The 18186-nt window shown below is 55.4% G+C and overlaps 2 protein-coding genes across 2 annotated transcripts; one reads left to right on the top strand and one right to left on the bottom strand.

Annotated features, from left to right (window-relative positions):
• Positions 1-3943: 3943 nt before the first annotated feature.
• LOC128914798 (cytochrome P450 1A5-like) lies at positions 3944-7409 on the bottom strand. Its single transcript, XM_054214389.1, has 6 exons — positions 6512-7409; positions 5936-6062; positions 5281-5370; positions 5069-5192; positions 4591-4677; positions 3944-4370 (listed from the first exon to the last, which is right to left on the bottom strand). Exons 1-6 carry the CDS (start codon positions 7367-7369, stop codon positions 4064-4066), a joined length of 1593 nt encoding a protein of 530 aa, XP_054070364.1. The 5' UTR covers positions 7370-7409; the 3' UTR covers positions 3944-4063.
• Positions 7410-12898: 5489 nt separating this feature from the next.
• LOC128914830 (cytochrome P450 1A4-like) lies at positions 12899-17957 on the top strand. The gene is made up of 7 exons (XM_054214460.1): positions 12899-12987; positions 13803-14668; positions 14893-15016; positions 15283-15372; positions 15461-15584; positions 16097-16183; positions 17414-17957. Exons 2-7 carry the CDS (start codon positions 13811-13813, stop codon positions 17718-17720), a joined length of 1590 nt encoding a protein of 529 aa, XP_054070435.1. The 5' UTR covers positions 12899-12987; positions 13803-13810; the 3' UTR covers positions 17721-17957.
• Positions 17958-18186: the final 229 nt, after the last annotated feature.

Here is an 18186-nt window from a genome sequence, read left to right as displayed (position 1 = left end):
ATCCGAGGGTCTGGCCTGAGTTGAGCAGAGCACCAGCATCTTCTCCAACCCACTGCAGAAGGAAACTTCACCAGAGGAAGGTCCCAACAGCTCCAGCACCCCATCAGCTGCTCAGTCTTAGAGGTTGAGTGGTGATTTTCTCCCCCAAAAGGCAGAAACCAGCCATTATTCCTGCAGCGAAGCAGCTGCTCCTGGGGTTCAAGAGAGCCCAACTCTGTCCCAGGACTGGAGCTGCAAAAAGAAAGGTGGTGTTTAGGGGTTTCCTTCTCCATGGGAAGGAGCTCCCAAGGCCTGAGGGTGCAGCGGGGCAAGCAGGACACTGGGGCGAAGCCCACCACACTTAGATGATCATCTGCCACCAGCTCAGAGGGAAGTATCCTCAAAGCCACTGGCAGAAAGAAAGCACGTGTGGCTCAGAAATAGAGCTCAAGGTACAGTTCAGAGCTTTATTTTAACGTCTAGGGCATCAAGGGATGAGATTTTTGGTGTCGAGGGACTGCCACCAGTCTTGGGGACAAGAAAGACACCCAAGAGTTAATCCCTGTGGGGAGATGATTCCTGATAACCGATCTCAATGGTAAAATAAACAAACAGCCAAAGGAAAGAAGTTAGAAATACAGGATGTGCTTTTAATGAGGAGGGTCGTTAAGTGTTGGAGCAACTCCCCTCTTCCTTCCAACAGGGAGGAAGAGCCACAAGTGGTTCCTCTAGCCTGTTTCAGGGCTGGCGAGGAGATGCCACCACGCCGAATGCTGTCACTAGGCAGGTGTCAGCTGGAAGGAGAAGGTGTATGGCTGCCTGAACCTTTCCCTGCAGGAGCGTTGCCAGCTTTGGATGAGGAGCTGGAGCCCAGGTGCCATGGCAGGTCTGCTGACTCACTTTAAAACCGACAATAAAAGCAATTGGCCGTGGGGCAATAAAAGCTTCCCCTGGCTTATCACTGCCTCGGTTCCAGTAACGAAATCATGGCACTTGCAAGCTACCTGGGAAGTAATTGGAGGGCTTAATTGAGGAAGATCGTTAGGGAAAAGACAAAGATGGGGGAGCCGAGTCCCTTACCTACTGTGAGCAGTTGGGGCTTTCGTGGCAATGATCGATGGATTTATTTATCAGGAGGCGACAGAGAAGAGGGGGAGGTGAAGCACTAAGACCCTGCACCCCCAAAAGGAGCAGGGTGCCCCTGTCCCTTCATCACCCCTTTGATGTTCGGGCCATGCTGGCTGCACTCCTCCTTGCATGCTGGGGGCTGCCAAGACACCCAGCAGAGAAAACATCTGGTGAAGGACCCGCTCAGCTTTGATGTTCCAACCATATTGTCCTGGAGCAGGAAGAACGCCGGAGTTTGGGATGGGGGTAGCTGGCTGAAGGGACAGTTTGATTACAGTATCCCCAGCAAGAAAAGTGGGACCTCAGCTGGGGTCACTATGGGGTTGAAAGTCCAAGGAGATGTGTGCACATGGAGACGTCAGACCAAGGTCTCAGAGCGTCCTCCTGCCTATGCAAGCTGCCTGGAAAGGTCTCCCGCGGCTGCATGGGGTGTCTCCATTGACATCGAGGGGAGGGGGAGATGCCAAATGATGATAGGGCTTTATAAAGTGTGGCGTTTTGCCTCTGACACCATGCAGAGAAGGGCTGTGTGGGGAAGGATACCTGTCTACCCGTTTTTCTCCCTTTCCCCTTCTCCATCCCGGCACTGGGATTACTTTTTCTCCCAGGTCTTTGCTCTCCAATGCCCAGGCTCTGCCCGACACAGACTGGTAGCAGTGTCCCCAGGGGAGGCAATCAGCCCTTGATCAATGCGTCTCGGGAAGACCTTCCCCCAGCAAGGGGCTGTTTCACCTCAGCAATGTTAATATTAATCTGCTTATCTGCCCCGGCCCTATAAAACACTCATCTCCAAAGGGAAAAAAAAAAATTCCCGCTGTTTTTTCTTTATACCTACCCTCGCTTATTGTGGGCCTTATCAGCAAACTCAGCCAGCCTTCAGGGCAAGAGAGTCACGCAATGGCTCCAGCAAACAGAGCCTCCGGTCCTACACCAGCATCAGCATCGCGTGTTCTCACTGCAGCTTGGACTCACCAGGCCAAGTCCACGAGAGCTTCTCCAGCCCATGGGGATGGCATGACACACTGCTGGCGTGACATCCCCGGCAGTCACGATCCTCTTCTGAATCACCAAGTGACACTGGACACTGACAGGTCCAGATCCGCACCCAGGATGATCCCACCTCCCCTACAGGAGATGAATTCTAGCTTTGGGTTGTCCCCTGTGGAAAGGTGGTTCATGACTCTATTGCCTTGACCTATGGCCCTTGTCAGAGGCAGGGGAGATGTTATTTGGCTGATGCACCTTATGGGTTGCCCTAAACCACCCTTCCACTTTTCCTCCAAGGCCTCTGATAGCTTGCAGCTCAAAACACTGTTTGGACCTTGTGGGTCCTCACTCTTGCTTTTCCTGCAATATTAGGATTATGACATTAAGTGGTGAAGACAAAGCTGGTGTGACATGGAGCTTCTTGGGCTGGTTCAGTGAATTCAAGTGGGTCTGAGGCTGTATTGTCTCAGTGTTTCATCACAAATTGGTTATCAGGCAGGACCTGGACATACAGAGACAAAGAATTACTCCTTTTCATTCAGGCTTGTTTAGCGGGTCTGAACACCTCCCTGCTCCTGCTGGAATGTCCCTGAAGTCTTGAGCAATCGGCTTCCCCATATTTTTCCCCAACACGTTCCTTCATTTCTGTCTCTTCTTGGAAGTTTTTGTGCAATGCACGATGAGTGATTGGTATTTGGACCTGGAAGGAGCTCTCGTTGGTCAGGGTCTGGGGCTATGGCTGAGCCGATGCCACCCATGGGAACAGATTCAAGAGCAGTGTGTGTTGCACCGGATGGTTATACTTGTTCCCGTAACATTGCTTGCCAGGTACTGGGCTGGCTAAGATGCCTTTGCGTGCAAGTTGGAGAAAAGAAGGCATCTGGCTCTGCTGGCACGGGTTGACTGGCAGCCAATGTAAACTCTTGGGTTTGAGTTGGAGAAAGTCCTGTTCTCCTTCTCTGCCCCATTGTGAAAACACCCTTGTTCCAGCCTAGAACACCAGCAGTTTGACTTTCTCAATAGCAAGGGGTAAAGTTGTCCTTCCTTGTGTCCTTCAGGGCCAGCAGTGACTATGGTGACTAAGGCTTAAGGTGGCTGAAGTCCTCCAACACCCTGGTCCAGAGGGACTTTCCTCCAGCTCAGCTAATTTGAAGGATGCCTCTCATTTTTCTGTCGAAAGTAATCTGAGCAGCGGGAGAACCCCTGGTGCAAGGTTGTCTGATAGATTCTCAGAGAGGCACTAAAGAGCTTTGAGCTCCTCTACGGACAAAGTTAAACCTCCTCTGTGTGGGATCTCAGAGTGACTTGACAGGCCAGCTAGGCATTTGAAAACATGGCACAGAAATAAGGGAATGGGCTGTCCTTAGAAGACTTGGAGAAGTATTAGTGTTTTTCCAAAATTTCCAAGATTTTTTTCCCTGCAGACACATCTACAGTGAAGGTAAATTCCAACCAGTGAAAATTTGTCTCTCAAGTACTCTGGAAATAGCGATACTTGCTGGACCTCAATACCATCATCCTCATCTCCACCCAAGCTTTGGGCATCAGTTCAGCCAAACTCTTAAACATTGATGGAGGCCATGGGATGGTGGCGTGGCTTGGCTGTCCTTCAGTTATCAAAGAGTGATTTTAAAATAATACGGCCCAATGGTATTCAAACAGCCTGGTTTTGGGTACATTCCCTTTCCCTCTAGCAAAAGACATTTTGCACCTCCCATAAATGTGCTTTGTGCTACTCAGACTAGATGTGACGGAATATCCAATGTTTGATGGAATGAATATCCAACACTAGAAATGCTAGAAAATGAAAAAGGCAAGAAACGACACAAAGTGAACAAGCTAAGCCAGGAGTTTCAATGGCTTCAGTTTATTATATCACCCCGTAAAGGTGTTCTAGACCCAGCTTTGCTACAAGGACACCCAGGTCTTTGCCCCCTGGTGACATCTAGACAAGGGATAAGCCCACTGCTCAGTTCATGCTCTTCATGGGGAAGCGCTTCTTGACCTGGAAGTGCTCACATCTTTTGTGCTTCAGGGACAGTCCGTAGAGCTGTGTCATGTCCACCTTCCTGCCATCACAGACGCTGAATTCCAGCTGCTGGAGCAAGGTGGACAGGAAAAGGAAGATCTGCCGCCTGGCAATGGGTTCCCCAATGCACTTCCTTTTCCCCAAGCCAAAAACCAGCACCTTCTCCCCATCCACTTTGTTCACTTCGGTCCGTTTAGCATTGAGGAAACGCTCTGGTTTGAAGGTCAGTGGATCCTTCCAAAGTTTCCTGGAAGGGAAAACATCAGATGGTGCCTGCTGGCCATGGGTGTAGTGGGAACACTGGGAGGTGGGAGCTGTCAGTAAAAATATCCCTGAATTTAGTAGATTCCTCACTTGCTCCCTTTTCTCTTCAAGCAGGCTGACCCCACTTCTAACCAGGAAGATAACTGTGCAGGAAGGGGCCTACTTGTCACTGCAGGAGGCTTTCTGCCTCAGAAGGTACTTACTCATCATGATTCACTTGCCACTGATTGACAAACACACAGCGGTCCTTTGGGATGTAGTAGCCATTCAGCACCGTGTCCCTGGTCGTACTGGAGAGAGAAAAGACTCTGAGAGTTTGGGAAGCAAAAAGCATCCTCAGAGGACTATTAGTTTGCTCCTGATGCTGCTGAAGTAAGGATACGGCTCAAAGAGATGGCTTTAAGAGGGGCAGTTGCATTGTCCATGAGCTGGATTGGGCAACCTCTACCTGAGCTGAGTGGAGTATCTTCAAGTGAGGCCAGCAGAAAGGAAGGGTTGCTCTTTGGGAGCTCCCACATTGCCCTGCCCAAGAGCTGTGAGCTCCCCATGTCCACGATGAAGCCATCACTCTACAAGTTGATAATCTCTCTGCCCCTCACCACACGCGCTGCTGGGGTGGCTGTAACAAAGTGCCTCAAGTCCACCTTGTCCCTCCACGTCCTTTGCAACCTCAACACTTGCCTGTGTGGGATGGTGAAGGGCAGGAAGGAGGAGTGTCTGAACATCTCCAGGATGAAGGCTTCTGTGTAGGGCAGCGCACCCCGGTCCGACAGCCTCGGTCTCCTCTCCTGGCCGATGGTCTGGTCTGTGGGATGTCAAGAGAAGGGAGTGAGTTGGGGTCAGCCCTCACCAGAGATATTTTGGCCCCGGAGGAAGCAGGATCATGGACTCACCTAGTTCTTCCTGGATCTTCTTCTGGATGTGGGGGTACGTCACGAGGTACATGAGGCACCAGGACAGGCCAGTTGTCACGGTGTCAAAGCCTGGTCAAAGAGGAAAGCATGTAGATGAGGTCTGCACAACATGCAGGGCACATGCCTTGGCTTGCTGTCTAACCATCACATGGAGCAGTCTTGGATGGCTAAGAAGGCAGAGGTCATCCTGGGTACACAGTAAGACTTGGGTTTCTGTCCCATTGGAGAAAACTTTGCTAAAATGCTCTGCTCTCACTCATCCTGATTCACCCTTGGGTTATGTCAGGTTTGTATAACTTCTATGGAATCGGGGGAGTTTCCACAGATTAAGTCAAAGATGAATCAGTCGGTAGACATAACCCTCAACCAGGAAAAGCCACCCGGGCTTGTGAAGCTTGACTGAGCTATAAGCTGTGCCCTTCACTTTTCCCTGAAACCTCTTCCCAGAGCTAATGTCCCATGCCAGTGTCTAGGGGTGTCCTTGGAAGGTCCAGGAAGATCAGTGAGCAGGAGAGTGAGTGCTTAGACCCAAACTGGCTGCCTGGTGCTGGACAAAGATGGGTCAGACAGAGCAGTAACACGAGGAGCCTGAGAAAATCTGCAGTAGCTGGGTGAAGTCTCTGGGAAAAGATACCTGCTCCAAAGAGGTCATTCACAAGGTTGACAATCTTCTCCTTAGGGATCTGTGTGGTACCATTTGCTTCCACTTTTTTCTCCATGCACTGCTCAATGAGGGAGTCAGTGATGTCTCGGATGTTGTTCTGAGAGGAAGAGAAGACAAGTCGTGGCTGCAGAACCAGCAGAGGAATGGGTATTACTGAGCAACAATCTGCTGTTGGGGGAGCCCCACGTCATACGAGCTCTGGAGAACCTCATCTTTCATCGTCTCTGGTCCCTACTGCTTTTGCAACCTATGAAAAGGAGGAGATGGTTCTCCAGGGAACCTCTGGCCGATGGCTCTGCTGACCGATCAGATGATCAACCAACAAACTCCCCCTATCACACAGGGCCATGGAGGAGGAGGAGGACTGCAGTACTGGGCTGCACAAGAGATCACAGATGAGTGAGACTGCAGCTGGACTTGCAGCAATACCTGCAAGAACATAGATGCCCATGGATGCTTGCCTGCAAGAAGAACAACTCACTAATAGAGAGGGGCAAAGAGCAGGAACACACCTCTGGTGCACATGACAGTCCTGCAAGGTCTTACCTTTTCGTAAGTCTCGTAGTGCTCTTTGACAATCTTCTGCAGGAAATGGATGAATCGCTTGTTGAAATCCTTAAATAAATTCATGGTGCAGCTGGGAAGATACTGGAGCATGGGGATGAAGTCAGCAGGGTTGCCAGCAGCAGCGACATCAGTGAACTGTTCACTTACATTCACTATATTGAGCAGCTCTTGGTCGTTGTGGTCGTAGCGCTTGCCAAAACAGATGGCGCAGATGACATTGGCCACAGAGACCACCACATACCGGTAAGGGTCAAAGCTCTTCTTCTCATCCATCAGCTGCAGCAACTTGGTGACCAGGTAGTCGGCCTCTTTGGAGACGTGCTCCTCCAGGAGGCAGGTGGAAGAGGAGGTGGGGCTGGGGGCAATGGAGAAGGTCTTCAGGGCGTTCTGAGCCAGCTTTCTGCGGGCTTTCCACACCTCCCCTGAGTCAGGGCTGAAGGCCAGGCTCTGCCCGTCTGAAATGTATTGAAAGCTGTGGAGGTCAGGGCGCCCCATGAAGTCTTCTCCTTGCTTCACCAATGCTTGCCTGATGGTCTCCAGCCCACTCAGCACCAGCACGGGCCGGGTGCCGATCCTGACCTGCATGATGTCCCCATACTTCTGGCTCAGCCGGGTCAGGACCAGGTGTGGGTCCTTCCTCAGCTCCAGCACGTTGCCGAGGATGGGGTAGCCTCTGGGTCCTGGCGGGCTCTTCAGTCCCTTGGGCACGTGCTGCTGGAGGGACTGGATGAGCAGGAAGACCAGGCAGAAGACGGCAGCTGTGAGGAGGACCTCGGTGGCCGAGACAACGCCTTGGCTTCCCACTAGCAACATCATAGCCTTCATCACTGCTGGCATGCAGGAACCCTGAGGGAGTTAACCAGAAGCGTGGTGAAGAGATAGGATTAGCGAGAAGTTGTGTCCTGCAGATCTTTCTGATGGTGAGTAAAGGCACCGAGTGCCCTTAAACAGTTCAGGGTGATAGAGCTGCCTATGCAGCACTTTGGGCTTTTCAAGGGTCAAAAGCTGGTGGGACCTATAAAGACTCCAAACACCCATCACTTAAGGGGGACCTCAGCCCCCCAGAGGTCACCTCTTTCCTTGCAGATCACCCTGGCACCTGCTGGCACAGCCACGGCTCCTGCCCAGGGGAGACGGTCCGTTTGCAGCAAGGCACAGAAAACTGCAGCTCAAAAAAGCGCAGGGAGGCAAGAGGGGAGGAACAGCAGCTCCTCGGCGAAGCCGGCCCCATCTTCACCAACTCTGTGAGGCTTTCTAGCCAGCGGGCTGGATCTGCTGGGTGGCCATGGGGCTGCCCTGCAGGATCACATGGCTCCCTGCTTGGGCAGGGGAGGGAGGGGAGAGCCTGGTGCATGAATTTCTCCTTCTGACTCAAATATGACCTCCCCAGTCCTCTATCCGCACACACACGCACGTTGTCTCCTACCTGCAGGTCCTTGCGGTTAGACGGGGCTGGTTTTACTGCCCAGCAAAGATAGACGGAGGGGGTCTGGCAGCTGCCTGCCCTGGGGAGCAGTGGGGATCCTCTTCTGCCACCTGGACCACCTTCTCCTGCCTCCCGGACCTTCTTCTCCAGCTGCCTGGAAGACCACGGCTTTATATGCACTCCCCTTGTTGCCTGGCTGGGTGCTTATCTCGGGGGTGGGGGGGTGTCACGCCACGAAAGCCTTGGAGAATAGCTACCCATTAACAAAGGGGGCTGAGCCCGGCTGGAGCCAACCCAAGAAAGTGGGGCAGATATTTCCTCAGCTCCAGCGGGCTCTGGGGGATGAACGTTGACTCCTTCCGCCCCAGAGCCCAAGGTGGGGAGGTGGAAGGGGGTCCCCAAGCGCTGCCCTGGGGAGCATGGGGGACACGCTCTCGGCATCGCTGTCTCGTGGGATGTGGGCACCAGCATTCCCCCAAAAAGGCCTTTCCTGGGCTGACTAGAGTGTTGTCCTGGTTTGCACGCCCCGGGACTAATTTTTCTCCTAATGCTTGGGAAAACTGCACTTTTAGAAGACTCTAGTGTCTGAATTTGTGATAATATTCACTTTATAGCTAGCTGTAGCGTGTGGGTTTCAATGTCTCGGTGTTTTCGAGGTTGCCAGGTGCGGGGATGAGGAGGAGCGAGACCCGGGCACTTGCCCCAAGCTGCCAGCAGGGTTATTTCATACCATGAACGTCACATTCGATAGTAATTAGAAAGTTTGCTGAGAAGTTCCCCCTCTCCCTCAATGGCTGCCATCCTGAGCACTCCTCACCCCAGTGCTGGAGCCCTTTCCCCCTGCCTCCTTGTGGCTGTGTCCTATCGTGGGGGACACAAGTGACGGGAATAGACGCTGTCCCCTTGCAGGTGACGGCAGTGTCCCATGGCAGAGGGGACTGAGCCCCGTTACCCGCAAAGGTGCACCCGGTGCTGAGGAGCCTCCCGTCCCCAGCCAGCCCGGGGGGTGCTGATCCTGAGCACTCCTCGCCCCGGTGCCGGAGCCCAGAGCCCTTCCCTTCCTCCCGAAGCTGCAGCGCTCACCATGTCCCACATTGGCTGTCCCCTGCTGGGAGTGCCCGGCTTCTGCTGATGGAATGGGCTGAGTGCAGTCCTTGTGTATTTTATATTGGTATTGGGATCAATACTGGTTCTTTAGCGTCATTGATGTTAATTATCTAGTCTTATCCTATTAAATCTGTTTATATTTCAACCCTTGGGTTTCCTTGTTTTTTCACGATTCCCCTTCCCGGGTGGGGAGGGGTCACCGAGTGAGAGAATAATTGTCTGAACGACAATGAATTGTTGTGGGTTCCTCAAACCAGAACGACTGTCACACAGAGAGTGCTGTCTGTCACCTCCCTGGCCGCTCCGGCGGTGCTCCCAAGGGTTCTCCGGGGGTGTGTTTGCCGCAAGGCATCCGCAGCCGCAACCGTTTCGGTCCCCGGGGGACTCACCCCCTGTGCCGTGGCAGCGGCGGCAGTGGCAGGACCTTCCAGCCCCCCGGCGGCAGAGCCAGGCTCAGGTTAACGATTGCCCAGGTTCGCGTGAGAAGGCGGCTGGCTCGTTTCCCCCGGCTCCTCGGTGGCAAACAGGCTGCCAGGGCGAGGAGTGCCGGGGCAGAGGGGAGGAGGTGAGCCAGGGAGATAGGAGAGGTGAAAGGCACAAGGCTGGGGCAGTTCATCCCTCCCTCCAGCTGCTCCAAAATCTTTGGGCAGCGCAGGCAGGACGAACTGGGAACATTAATTAGCCATAAGGAACGAGCCAGAGCTTTGGGGTTCAGCCCAAAATTTTGTTCCATCTTTGAAAGGTAGAGTGGGAATCTGGCGCAGGTAAAAGGTGAGCTAATATTTAATAAAGGCTTTCAACATCTGGTCTAATCGGGCTCATTAATAGCTATGAGGCTGTTCATTAACACTTGGCAAGAACAGTTACAAAACCCCGGCTGCTAATATTCATTCGCATAATTGCCAAGCACCTCGCAGACCTGCCGGCCCCGGCTTCGCCTGGCGATGCCTCCTGGCAAGGAATAAGATGCTTGGGAGAAATTTTGGGGAGGATACAGGCTGGGGTTTCACAGGAGCAGGGCAACGGGGGGCTGGATCCAGCCAGTGTCTCCCATCCCTGTGGATCTACCCAGCTCCGCTACATTGAGGGGTACAGGGAGGGGGCAGATTGACCCCCACCGGGCAGCATTTCGGACGTGGGTGGCCATGATGAGGAACACATGATCCATCGTATCCCAAAGCCGGGGAGGGTCCTGGGGCTGCACCAGGAGCTCCAGAGGGGTCCACATCACCCACCTGCCCCACACCCCCTTCCCTGCCCCCCGCTCCCCCCCAGCCTCCTCTGTGCTCGCTGCCAAGCCCTGCGAGGGCAGGGTTGCCTCCTGTGATGAGAACAGCGTTAAGAGCTGCTGCCTTGCATGCCAGGCAGCCCCACACCCCAGACACATCCTCGCCCTGTGCTGGGCTCCCACCCCGGCCACCGCCCCTCGCTGAGCCCTCAGAGATGGCTGCGGGGACAGCCGGAGGGCCACTGCCTGTCCCCTGGCCTTGGCAGGGCTTGGCACCCACCTGTCCAGCACCTTTTGCTTCCTTCTGCCAGTCACCGCTTGGGCGAGGATCCCGGCTGCGTGCCCGTGGGTTTGGTGGTATAGGGCATCGAGCCGGCCTGTGTGCGTGCAAGGATACGCGTGAGCAAGAGGATGGCGGTGCCTGCAGGCGTGCGTGCACGTGTGGCAGAGCACGTGTGTGCGCGAACACGCGCAAACATGGACATGCAAGAGCGTAAATGTGCTGGGGGTTTGTAGGCAAGTGAGCTATTTATGCCTGTATAAGAGACTTTGTGTGCATCGTGTGTCAAAATGCGCGTGCGTGCGTGCACTGCTGGAGAGCACACAGCCGTGTGTGCGTGCAGTCCGTGCGTGCAGCAACGTGCCTGGTACAGGTGTACGTAGAGAGGGGGTGAATACATACACGCCAGCCCCACGCGTGACGGGGGGGACGTGGGTTCGCCAGCAGCTTGCGGGCGTGGGCGCCTTCACGTGTGCAAGACATCTCTGCCCCGGGTTTATGGACACATTGATGTGTCCAGCGTGGTCCCTGTGTCCTGAGCAGTCCCTCTCCTGAACACCCCTGGGGACGGACAGCCCTGCCTGGGACGGTCAGGGCAGCCAGGGACACCGTTCAGCGTCCCCTGGACTCCAAAGGTGACATTTGTGGTGGCACAACTGAGATCACCTGTCTTTGCGTGATGGGAAACTGCCCTTTCCCCCTGCTTCCTTGTGGCTGTGTCCTATCGTGGGGGACACAAGTGACAGGAATAGACACTGTCCCCTTGCAGGTGACGGCAGTGTCCCATGGCAGAGGGGACTGAGCCCCGTTATCCGCAAAGGTGCACCCGGTGCTGGGGAGCCTCCCGTCCCCAGCCAGCCGGGGGGTGCTGATCCTGAGCTGCTCCGGCGCCGCCTTGACCCTGGGCCAGGCTCTTGGACGTGGGGCCACCACCCTGGTCCTTTAAATGGCATTTCCCCCCCACACACCCATAGCGTGACTGCGAGTGACCGGGGCAGCCCTCCCGGGTCTGTCCGGAGCCCTTTCGCACGCGATGTCCCCAATGCCACCCCTGGGACCCCACATGGTGGGGCAGGACAGCCCCTCCTCAGGCCCCCACCCCCCCGGTCCCTTTCCCATCCTGCTGTGGCCCGGTTGGGGACAGGGGTGTGGGTAGAGGGGGTGGGATTTGAGGTGTGCTCTGGTCCCCCTTGTCCTGCCTGAGGTCCTGACCTGTTACCTCAGTGGGGAGCAGGGGTGGGGGGGCTGGAGCTGCAAACTCTGCCCAAGACCCCCATCTTGGTTCCCCGAGCATCACCCCCGACGTGCCCCCCGTCTCCGGCAGCACGCCCTGCCCCATCCCTGAGCCACCTGGCCCCCCGGGTTGCTCTGTCCCCAAGGGACAGGAGGTGACAGAGGGCACGGCCGCTTCTCACGCGAACCTGGACAATCTTTAACCGGTCCGGGGCAGGGAGGGCCGTGACCCCCGGGGCTGCCCCGCCGCCCCCTGCCCCACGGGGACCCGATCCGGGCCGTGGGCCAGCGCAGCGGCCCCACAGCGTGGGGGGACAAACACCCACGCGGGTCCGGTGAAGCCCCCCGACTGTCGTCCCTCTGCTTTACCTGGGGAGCACTGGCGGAGGAACGGGCACGTCGCCGTTTAGGAGCCAGATGGCTAAAGCAGCGGCGTGGGGAGGGTGGGCAACACTCATCCCCGCGTGTTCGCGGAATTCCCCCGCCCCGCTCCTGCCCGGCCCCGCGGGCACCGGGGTGATTTTCCCACGCAGCCGCTCGCCCCGCGGCTCCGGACAGCGGAGGCTCCGACATCCCGGAGCTGCGGGTACCGGTGGCGGGGCTGGATGAAGGGAGCCGGGTGCCCGCCACGAGGGCTACGGGGAAGGGGGGGGAAGCAGCGGAACCGGGGCGCTAGCCGGGGCGGTCGGGGGGGAAAGGGGGGCCGGGACCGGCGCCTTTAAGATCCTGCCGGTAGCGTGACTGGAGTGACCGGGGTGGCGCGAGTTGCCCAAACATCCCGCCCGCTTCGCACGCGATGTCGTCGTGTTACCCCCCCCTCCCCTGGTCTGGAACCCACGGGAGGTACCGGCAACCTCACCCCCCCTTCCCCGACCCGTCGGGACGCCCCCAGCCTCCTCCTTCGCCCCCCGCAGGAGACAGGCAGGGGAGCGGCGGTCCCACACCCCACGCCAGTGCCACCGCGGAGAGGGGGGGCGGTGTGTGTGGGGGGGTGGTTGTGTGGGGGGGTCCAGTTTAGTTATTTGGGAGTTTGGACGCACGTCAGCTTTGATTAGGCTTCGGTCACGTGACGGGAGGTTGCCGGGCCAATCAGGACGAGCGGCGATGCATATAAAGCAGGAGCGAAGGGCGAGCGGGGTACCTGCCGGCAGGATCGGGCCCCCAGGCGCTCCGCTCCGGAGGTGAGTACCGCGGGACACGGCTCTCTGGAGAGATGGGGGGCACCTCCAGCTCCCTCAGGAGACCCTCGAGGGATGAAGAGTCGAGGGGGCGTCCCGTTGTGGGGTGTGTCCCCTCTCTCTGGCTCCCCAGATACCCCGTAGCATCCTTCCCGGAGCTGTTGGAAGGGGGTTCTGGGGGTGATCCTCGTCCCACAGCCCCTCTTCCCACAATCCACAGCCCTGGGCTGGGAGAGGGTCCCAGCTGGGCTGCACCCACTGGGGTGCAGGGGTCCCAGCAGCCTCTTCCTCACCCCATGGGATCTGGGTGTCCCACGGCACCTTGCCAAACCCAAGGGGAGGTGGGATTTCAGACCCAGCCTCTTCCCACTCAGGGTTTTCTGAGGGATTTCTGGCAGAGCTGGGAGCATGGTGCCCACAGCTTGCCAGCCCCATGCTACAGCCATGGTTAGCTGTCGTGGCCATCGATCTTTAGGAAGACTCGTGGCGATGCTGTATTTAGTTTGATGACTCAAAAAAGAGGATTAAGCTCTCCTGTAGTCAAGTGCTCTGGAAAAGACTTTGCGATATAAAAGAGAGGTCTTGTAGTTAAAATTTCCCACCCCTGGCACCCGGGGGAAAAAGCCATGGGACCTGTTCCTTCCACTCTTGGCTAGCAAAAATCTGCAAGCAGTTTCCTAAAGTGCAGAAAACAGTGCAGCTCTGGATCGGAAGTTAAACGCAGCTTTCCTGCCCATGGTTGCTAGTAAAAACAACTCAAACTAGAGGTGCTCCGTGGACCTTCCCTGCTTCATAAGGCTCTTTGGTTTCTTACTAAGGTTTCTGAATGGCAGCAGCGATGAAGGCTGCAATGTCATTGGTGGGAAGTCAAGGAGTTGTCTCGGCCACCGAGGTCCTCCTCACAGCTGCCGTCTTCTGCCTGGTCTTCCTGCTCATCCAGTCCCTCCAGCAGCACGTGCCCAAGGGACTGAAGAGCCCACCAGGACCCAGAGGCTACCCCATCCTCGGCAACGTGCTGGAGCTGAGGAAGGACCCACACCTGGTCCTGACCCGGCTGAGCCAGAAGTATGGGGACATCATGCAGGTCAGGATCGGCACCCGGCCCGTGCTGGTGCTGAGTGGGCTGGAGACCATCAGGCAAGCATTGGTGAAGCAAGGAGAAGACTTCATGGGGCGCCCTGACCTCCACAGCTTTCAATACATTTCAGACGGGCAGAGCCTGGCCTTCAGCCCTGACTCAGGGGAGGTGTGGAAAGCCCGCAGAAAGCTGGCTCAGAACGCCCTGAAGACCTTCTCCATTGCCCCCAGCCCCACCTCCTCTTCCACCTGCCTCCTGGAGGAGCACGTCTCCAAAGAGGCCGACTACCTGGTCACCAAGTTGCTGCAGCTGATGGATGAGAAGAAGAGCTTTGACCCTTACCGGTATGTGGTGGTCTCTGTGGCCAATGTCATCTGCGCCATCTGTTTTGGCAAGCGCTACGACCACAACGATCAAGAGCTGCTCAGCTTGGTGAACCTCAGCAATGAATTTGGTGAAGCAGCTGCTGCTGGCAACCCTGCTGACTTCATCCCCGTGCTCCAGTATCTTCCCAGCCGCACCATGCAGATCTTTAAGGACATCAACAGGCGTTTCAACTTCTTTGTGCAAAAAATTGTCCGGGAGCATTACACCAGCTTTGACAAGGTAAGAGCTGGGATGCTCTTGGATGTGGGTAGAGATGCCTACAACTGTCAGAGGTGCTGCCTGCCTGGCAATGAGGGGAAGAAGTTACTCCCTTGTCCACCCACCTCTGCCCTGGAAAGTTCCTTGGAGCTCTCCAATCTGCAGTTAATCCCCCCAGGAGCCAGAACTGGCTGGGGGAGGAGATGTTTTCCCATGATGTCCCTGACCCACTGGCTCTTCCACAGGAGCACATCCGGGATGTCACGGACTCGTTGATTGAGCACTGCCAGAATAGTGTAGGGGAGGATACCAATGTCCCACTCTCCAATGAGAAGATCATCAACATTGTCAATGACCTCTTTGGGGCCGGTGAGAACATTTCTGAGGGTAAAGCCTTGCTGCTGGGAGGCTTTGTGGGGGAACAGGGGCTGCTGGGCTAAGACCTTGGCCATGTTTGTGTGTTTGGAGCTGCTGCTGGGCTCATGGGTGCTCTCCTGCGTGGTGACCGGAGCAGATGGCTTTTCAGTGGTAGCTGGTGAGGAACTTCATGGTAAACATGTGGAGTGATGGGGTCTGTAAATACCTGCTCACCTGTCATCTTTCGGTAACTAAATGCCTTTTTCATGTCCATCCAGGCTTTGACACGGTGACAACTGCCTTATCCTGGAGCCTCATGTATGTCGCCTTGTACCCCCACATCCAGAAGAAGATCCAGGAAGAACTAGGTGAGTCTGTGATCCTGCTTCCTCCGGGGCCAAAACCTCTCTGGTGAGGGCTGACCCCAACCCACTCCCTCCTATTGACCTCCCGCAGACCGGACCATTGGCAGGGAGAGGAGACCGAGGCTGTCGGACCGGGGTACGCTGCCCTACACAGAAGCCTTCATCCTGGAGATGTTCAGGCACTCCTCCTTCCTGCCCTTCACCATCCCGCACAGGTATGGGCTGGAGCAGCTGGGACATTATTTGGGGTGGGGTTTTTTTGGAGTGGTTTTCTGGGAGGTGCTGTTTAGGCAATGAGTTGCCTGGGATCCTGCTATGGGGAAATATTGCGGTGTACAGCCTGAATTAAATCTCCCCATGGCATCTGCTGCCCTCGGGGACAGCAGCTGCCCTCCTGGGGTCAAATCCTTTGCTTTGAGGGTAGTTTTACTCCAAAGCCTTTGCTAATGGAGGGATGGCCAACATCCATGGGTTTATACTCCCCTCTGCCTTGGGAGAAAACACATCACAACTCATCCAGCTTCCTGAAACTGGAATCTTTCTGCCTGAGGAAAAGTGTTCCGAGACTAGTTACCCAAACAAAAATTGGGGTATTTCCCAGCCTGTTTTAAGAATACAAATTGGTCACGGAAAACGAAACGCCTCTGGGACTTGCCAAGCTTTGTTTTGCTGCGAAGCCGTGGCTCTCCTCCTAATTTCTCTTCCCCTCCACCCATATTTCTTTCAGTACGACAAAAGCGACGGTGCTGAATGGCTACTACATCCCCAAGAACACCTGTGTGTTTATCAACCAGTGGCAAGTGAATCACGATGAGTGAGTAGACCAGTTCCCCGTCCCTGCTTACCCAGGCTGTGATGGCTTTGCTTAGCTTTAAGATCACTCTGACCCCTTGGAGCAACGTGCCAAAAGCCAAATGGCTCGTGAAGGCAGGGAAAGGCAGATTGGACCAAAAAACTGCGTGGGTTTGATGCTAAGCCAAACTTTGGGTCTGTTGGGCATGGATCTGCTCTGGGTTGACTTGGTCACCAGCTTGGTCAGCAACTCCCCAACACCAGGGCTCACCCAATTTATGTGCAGTAACGTGGTGATGTCCTCGATGCACTGGACTTGCCACGTACGTGTAACGGTTGGCAGCTTGGCCTGCTGAATAATCAGGAATCGGTAGATCCTCCTGCCAAGCAGCCCTTGTGATCCGGGCTGGCGGCTCTGGATGTGCTCAATGGGAACCGCCTGATTCCCTCTTTCAGGGAGAAAAATGTCCTGACGTGACTCTCGTTAAGCTCAATAGGCTCGTGTTGTTATTGCTGATAATCAGCTTTAGTGAATGAAAGGGGATCTGGACACCAAAGCCCCATCTTACCCCTCCACTGCTCACCTGGGGGGGAAGGAAGTTGACTAAGGCTTGATAGAGAAGGTGGTTCCTGGATCAGGTATTTTGGATCAGAAGCTCAAGACCTTTGTGTCCAGATAGGCCGGCAGCACAGAAATATTACAAAATTCCTTCTGCTCCTGCATATGCATTGCAATGGGAACGCTGTCCTTAGGCTCAGAGAGGATTCCCCATATCCAAGCAGAAATTCTCAGCGAAGACACTGGAAAATCCCACCCGGCACCTCCCAGCAGCTGGGCTGGGACAGGTTGGGAAGTTTCACTGGGAAGATTCAAGGTGGGAAAACCCTCAGGTCTCCATTCTTCTTTTTTAAGAGGTGCTGGCTGATTTCTGTGTGCCGTCCTTTTTTTTTCTCCTCCTTTGGACTGGAACTGCAGGATGGCTAGCTATTGCATGGTGAATTAAATCCATCTCCGGTGTCTGCACAGGCAAACACAATCAGAGTTTGAAATAGAGATCTCAACAGACTGAGCTGATGGGGTCTGACACGCAGTTGGCATTTCAGATCAGGGACAGGGGTTGCCAAAGTTTTTTTTCAACGGTGAAATGAGAAAGCATTGCGATGCTTCTCTCCGCGAGGAGTTTTTTTGACCACTGTCCCCACTGCGGTGGGTGAAAACGGCTTCCTCAGGTGTCTCTCCTTTCTGCTGCAGGAAGCTTTGGAAGGATCCCTCAACCTTCAACCCCGAGAGGTTCCTGAATGCTGCGGGAACTGAAATAAGCAGGACAGAGAGTGACAAAGTGCTGACTTTTGGCTTGGGGAAGAGGCGATGCATTGGGGAGTCCATCGGCCGGTGGGAGGTCTTCCTCTTCTTGACCACCATGCTGCAGCAGCTGGAATTTAGCCTCCGCCCCGGGGAGGAGGTGGACATCACTCCTCAGTACGGACTGACGATGAAGTACAAGAAATGCGAGTGCTTCCAGATTAAGAAGCGTTTCCCCATGAAGAGCTCTCCATAAGCTTTGCAGAAGAAAGCCAGCCCTTGGAGTCGGACACTCATCTAGCTTTTGCTAACGCTCTCTTGAAGCCAACACAGCCCCTTGCTCTGTTGCTTCACCGGAGGCTTGTTCATCTCATGAAAATATGAGCGGGGAGGGATAAAGCCGGCTTTGTCGGGCTCCTCGCCGCTCCCCAAGCCAGCTCTATCGCCCTCGCCTGCAGAGCAGATCCCCAGAGGTCCAGCCCACACGTCCCTCTCTGGGGAGGGACCACAGGGAGGTGGTGGGGAGGAGGAGGGCTGGGAGAAGCGGTGGGAGATGTCGGTTAGGGATGTCCTCACCCTGCCTGGTGCCGTGGGCAGCTCCCTTCATCTGCCAGATAGGAATAAACCTGCAGGTTCCTCCTCGAGAAAGCTGGCCAACCTTAACCGATGGGGTGAAAGTCTTTGAAGCTTGTTTGGTAGAGCAGTTGGCCAACTCTTCGGCT

This window comes from Rissa tridactyla, chromosome 9 (assembly GCF_028500815.1).
Source record: "Rissa tridactyla isolate bRisTri1 chromosome 9, bRisTri1.patW.cur.20221130, whole genome shotgun sequence".
NCBI classification, from domain to species: Eukaryota; Metazoa; Chordata; class Aves; order Charadriiformes; family Laridae; genus Rissa; species Rissa tridactyla.
Note: the sequence above shows the minus strand (reverse complement) of the source record. Positions and strands in the feature narration are given on the sequence as shown.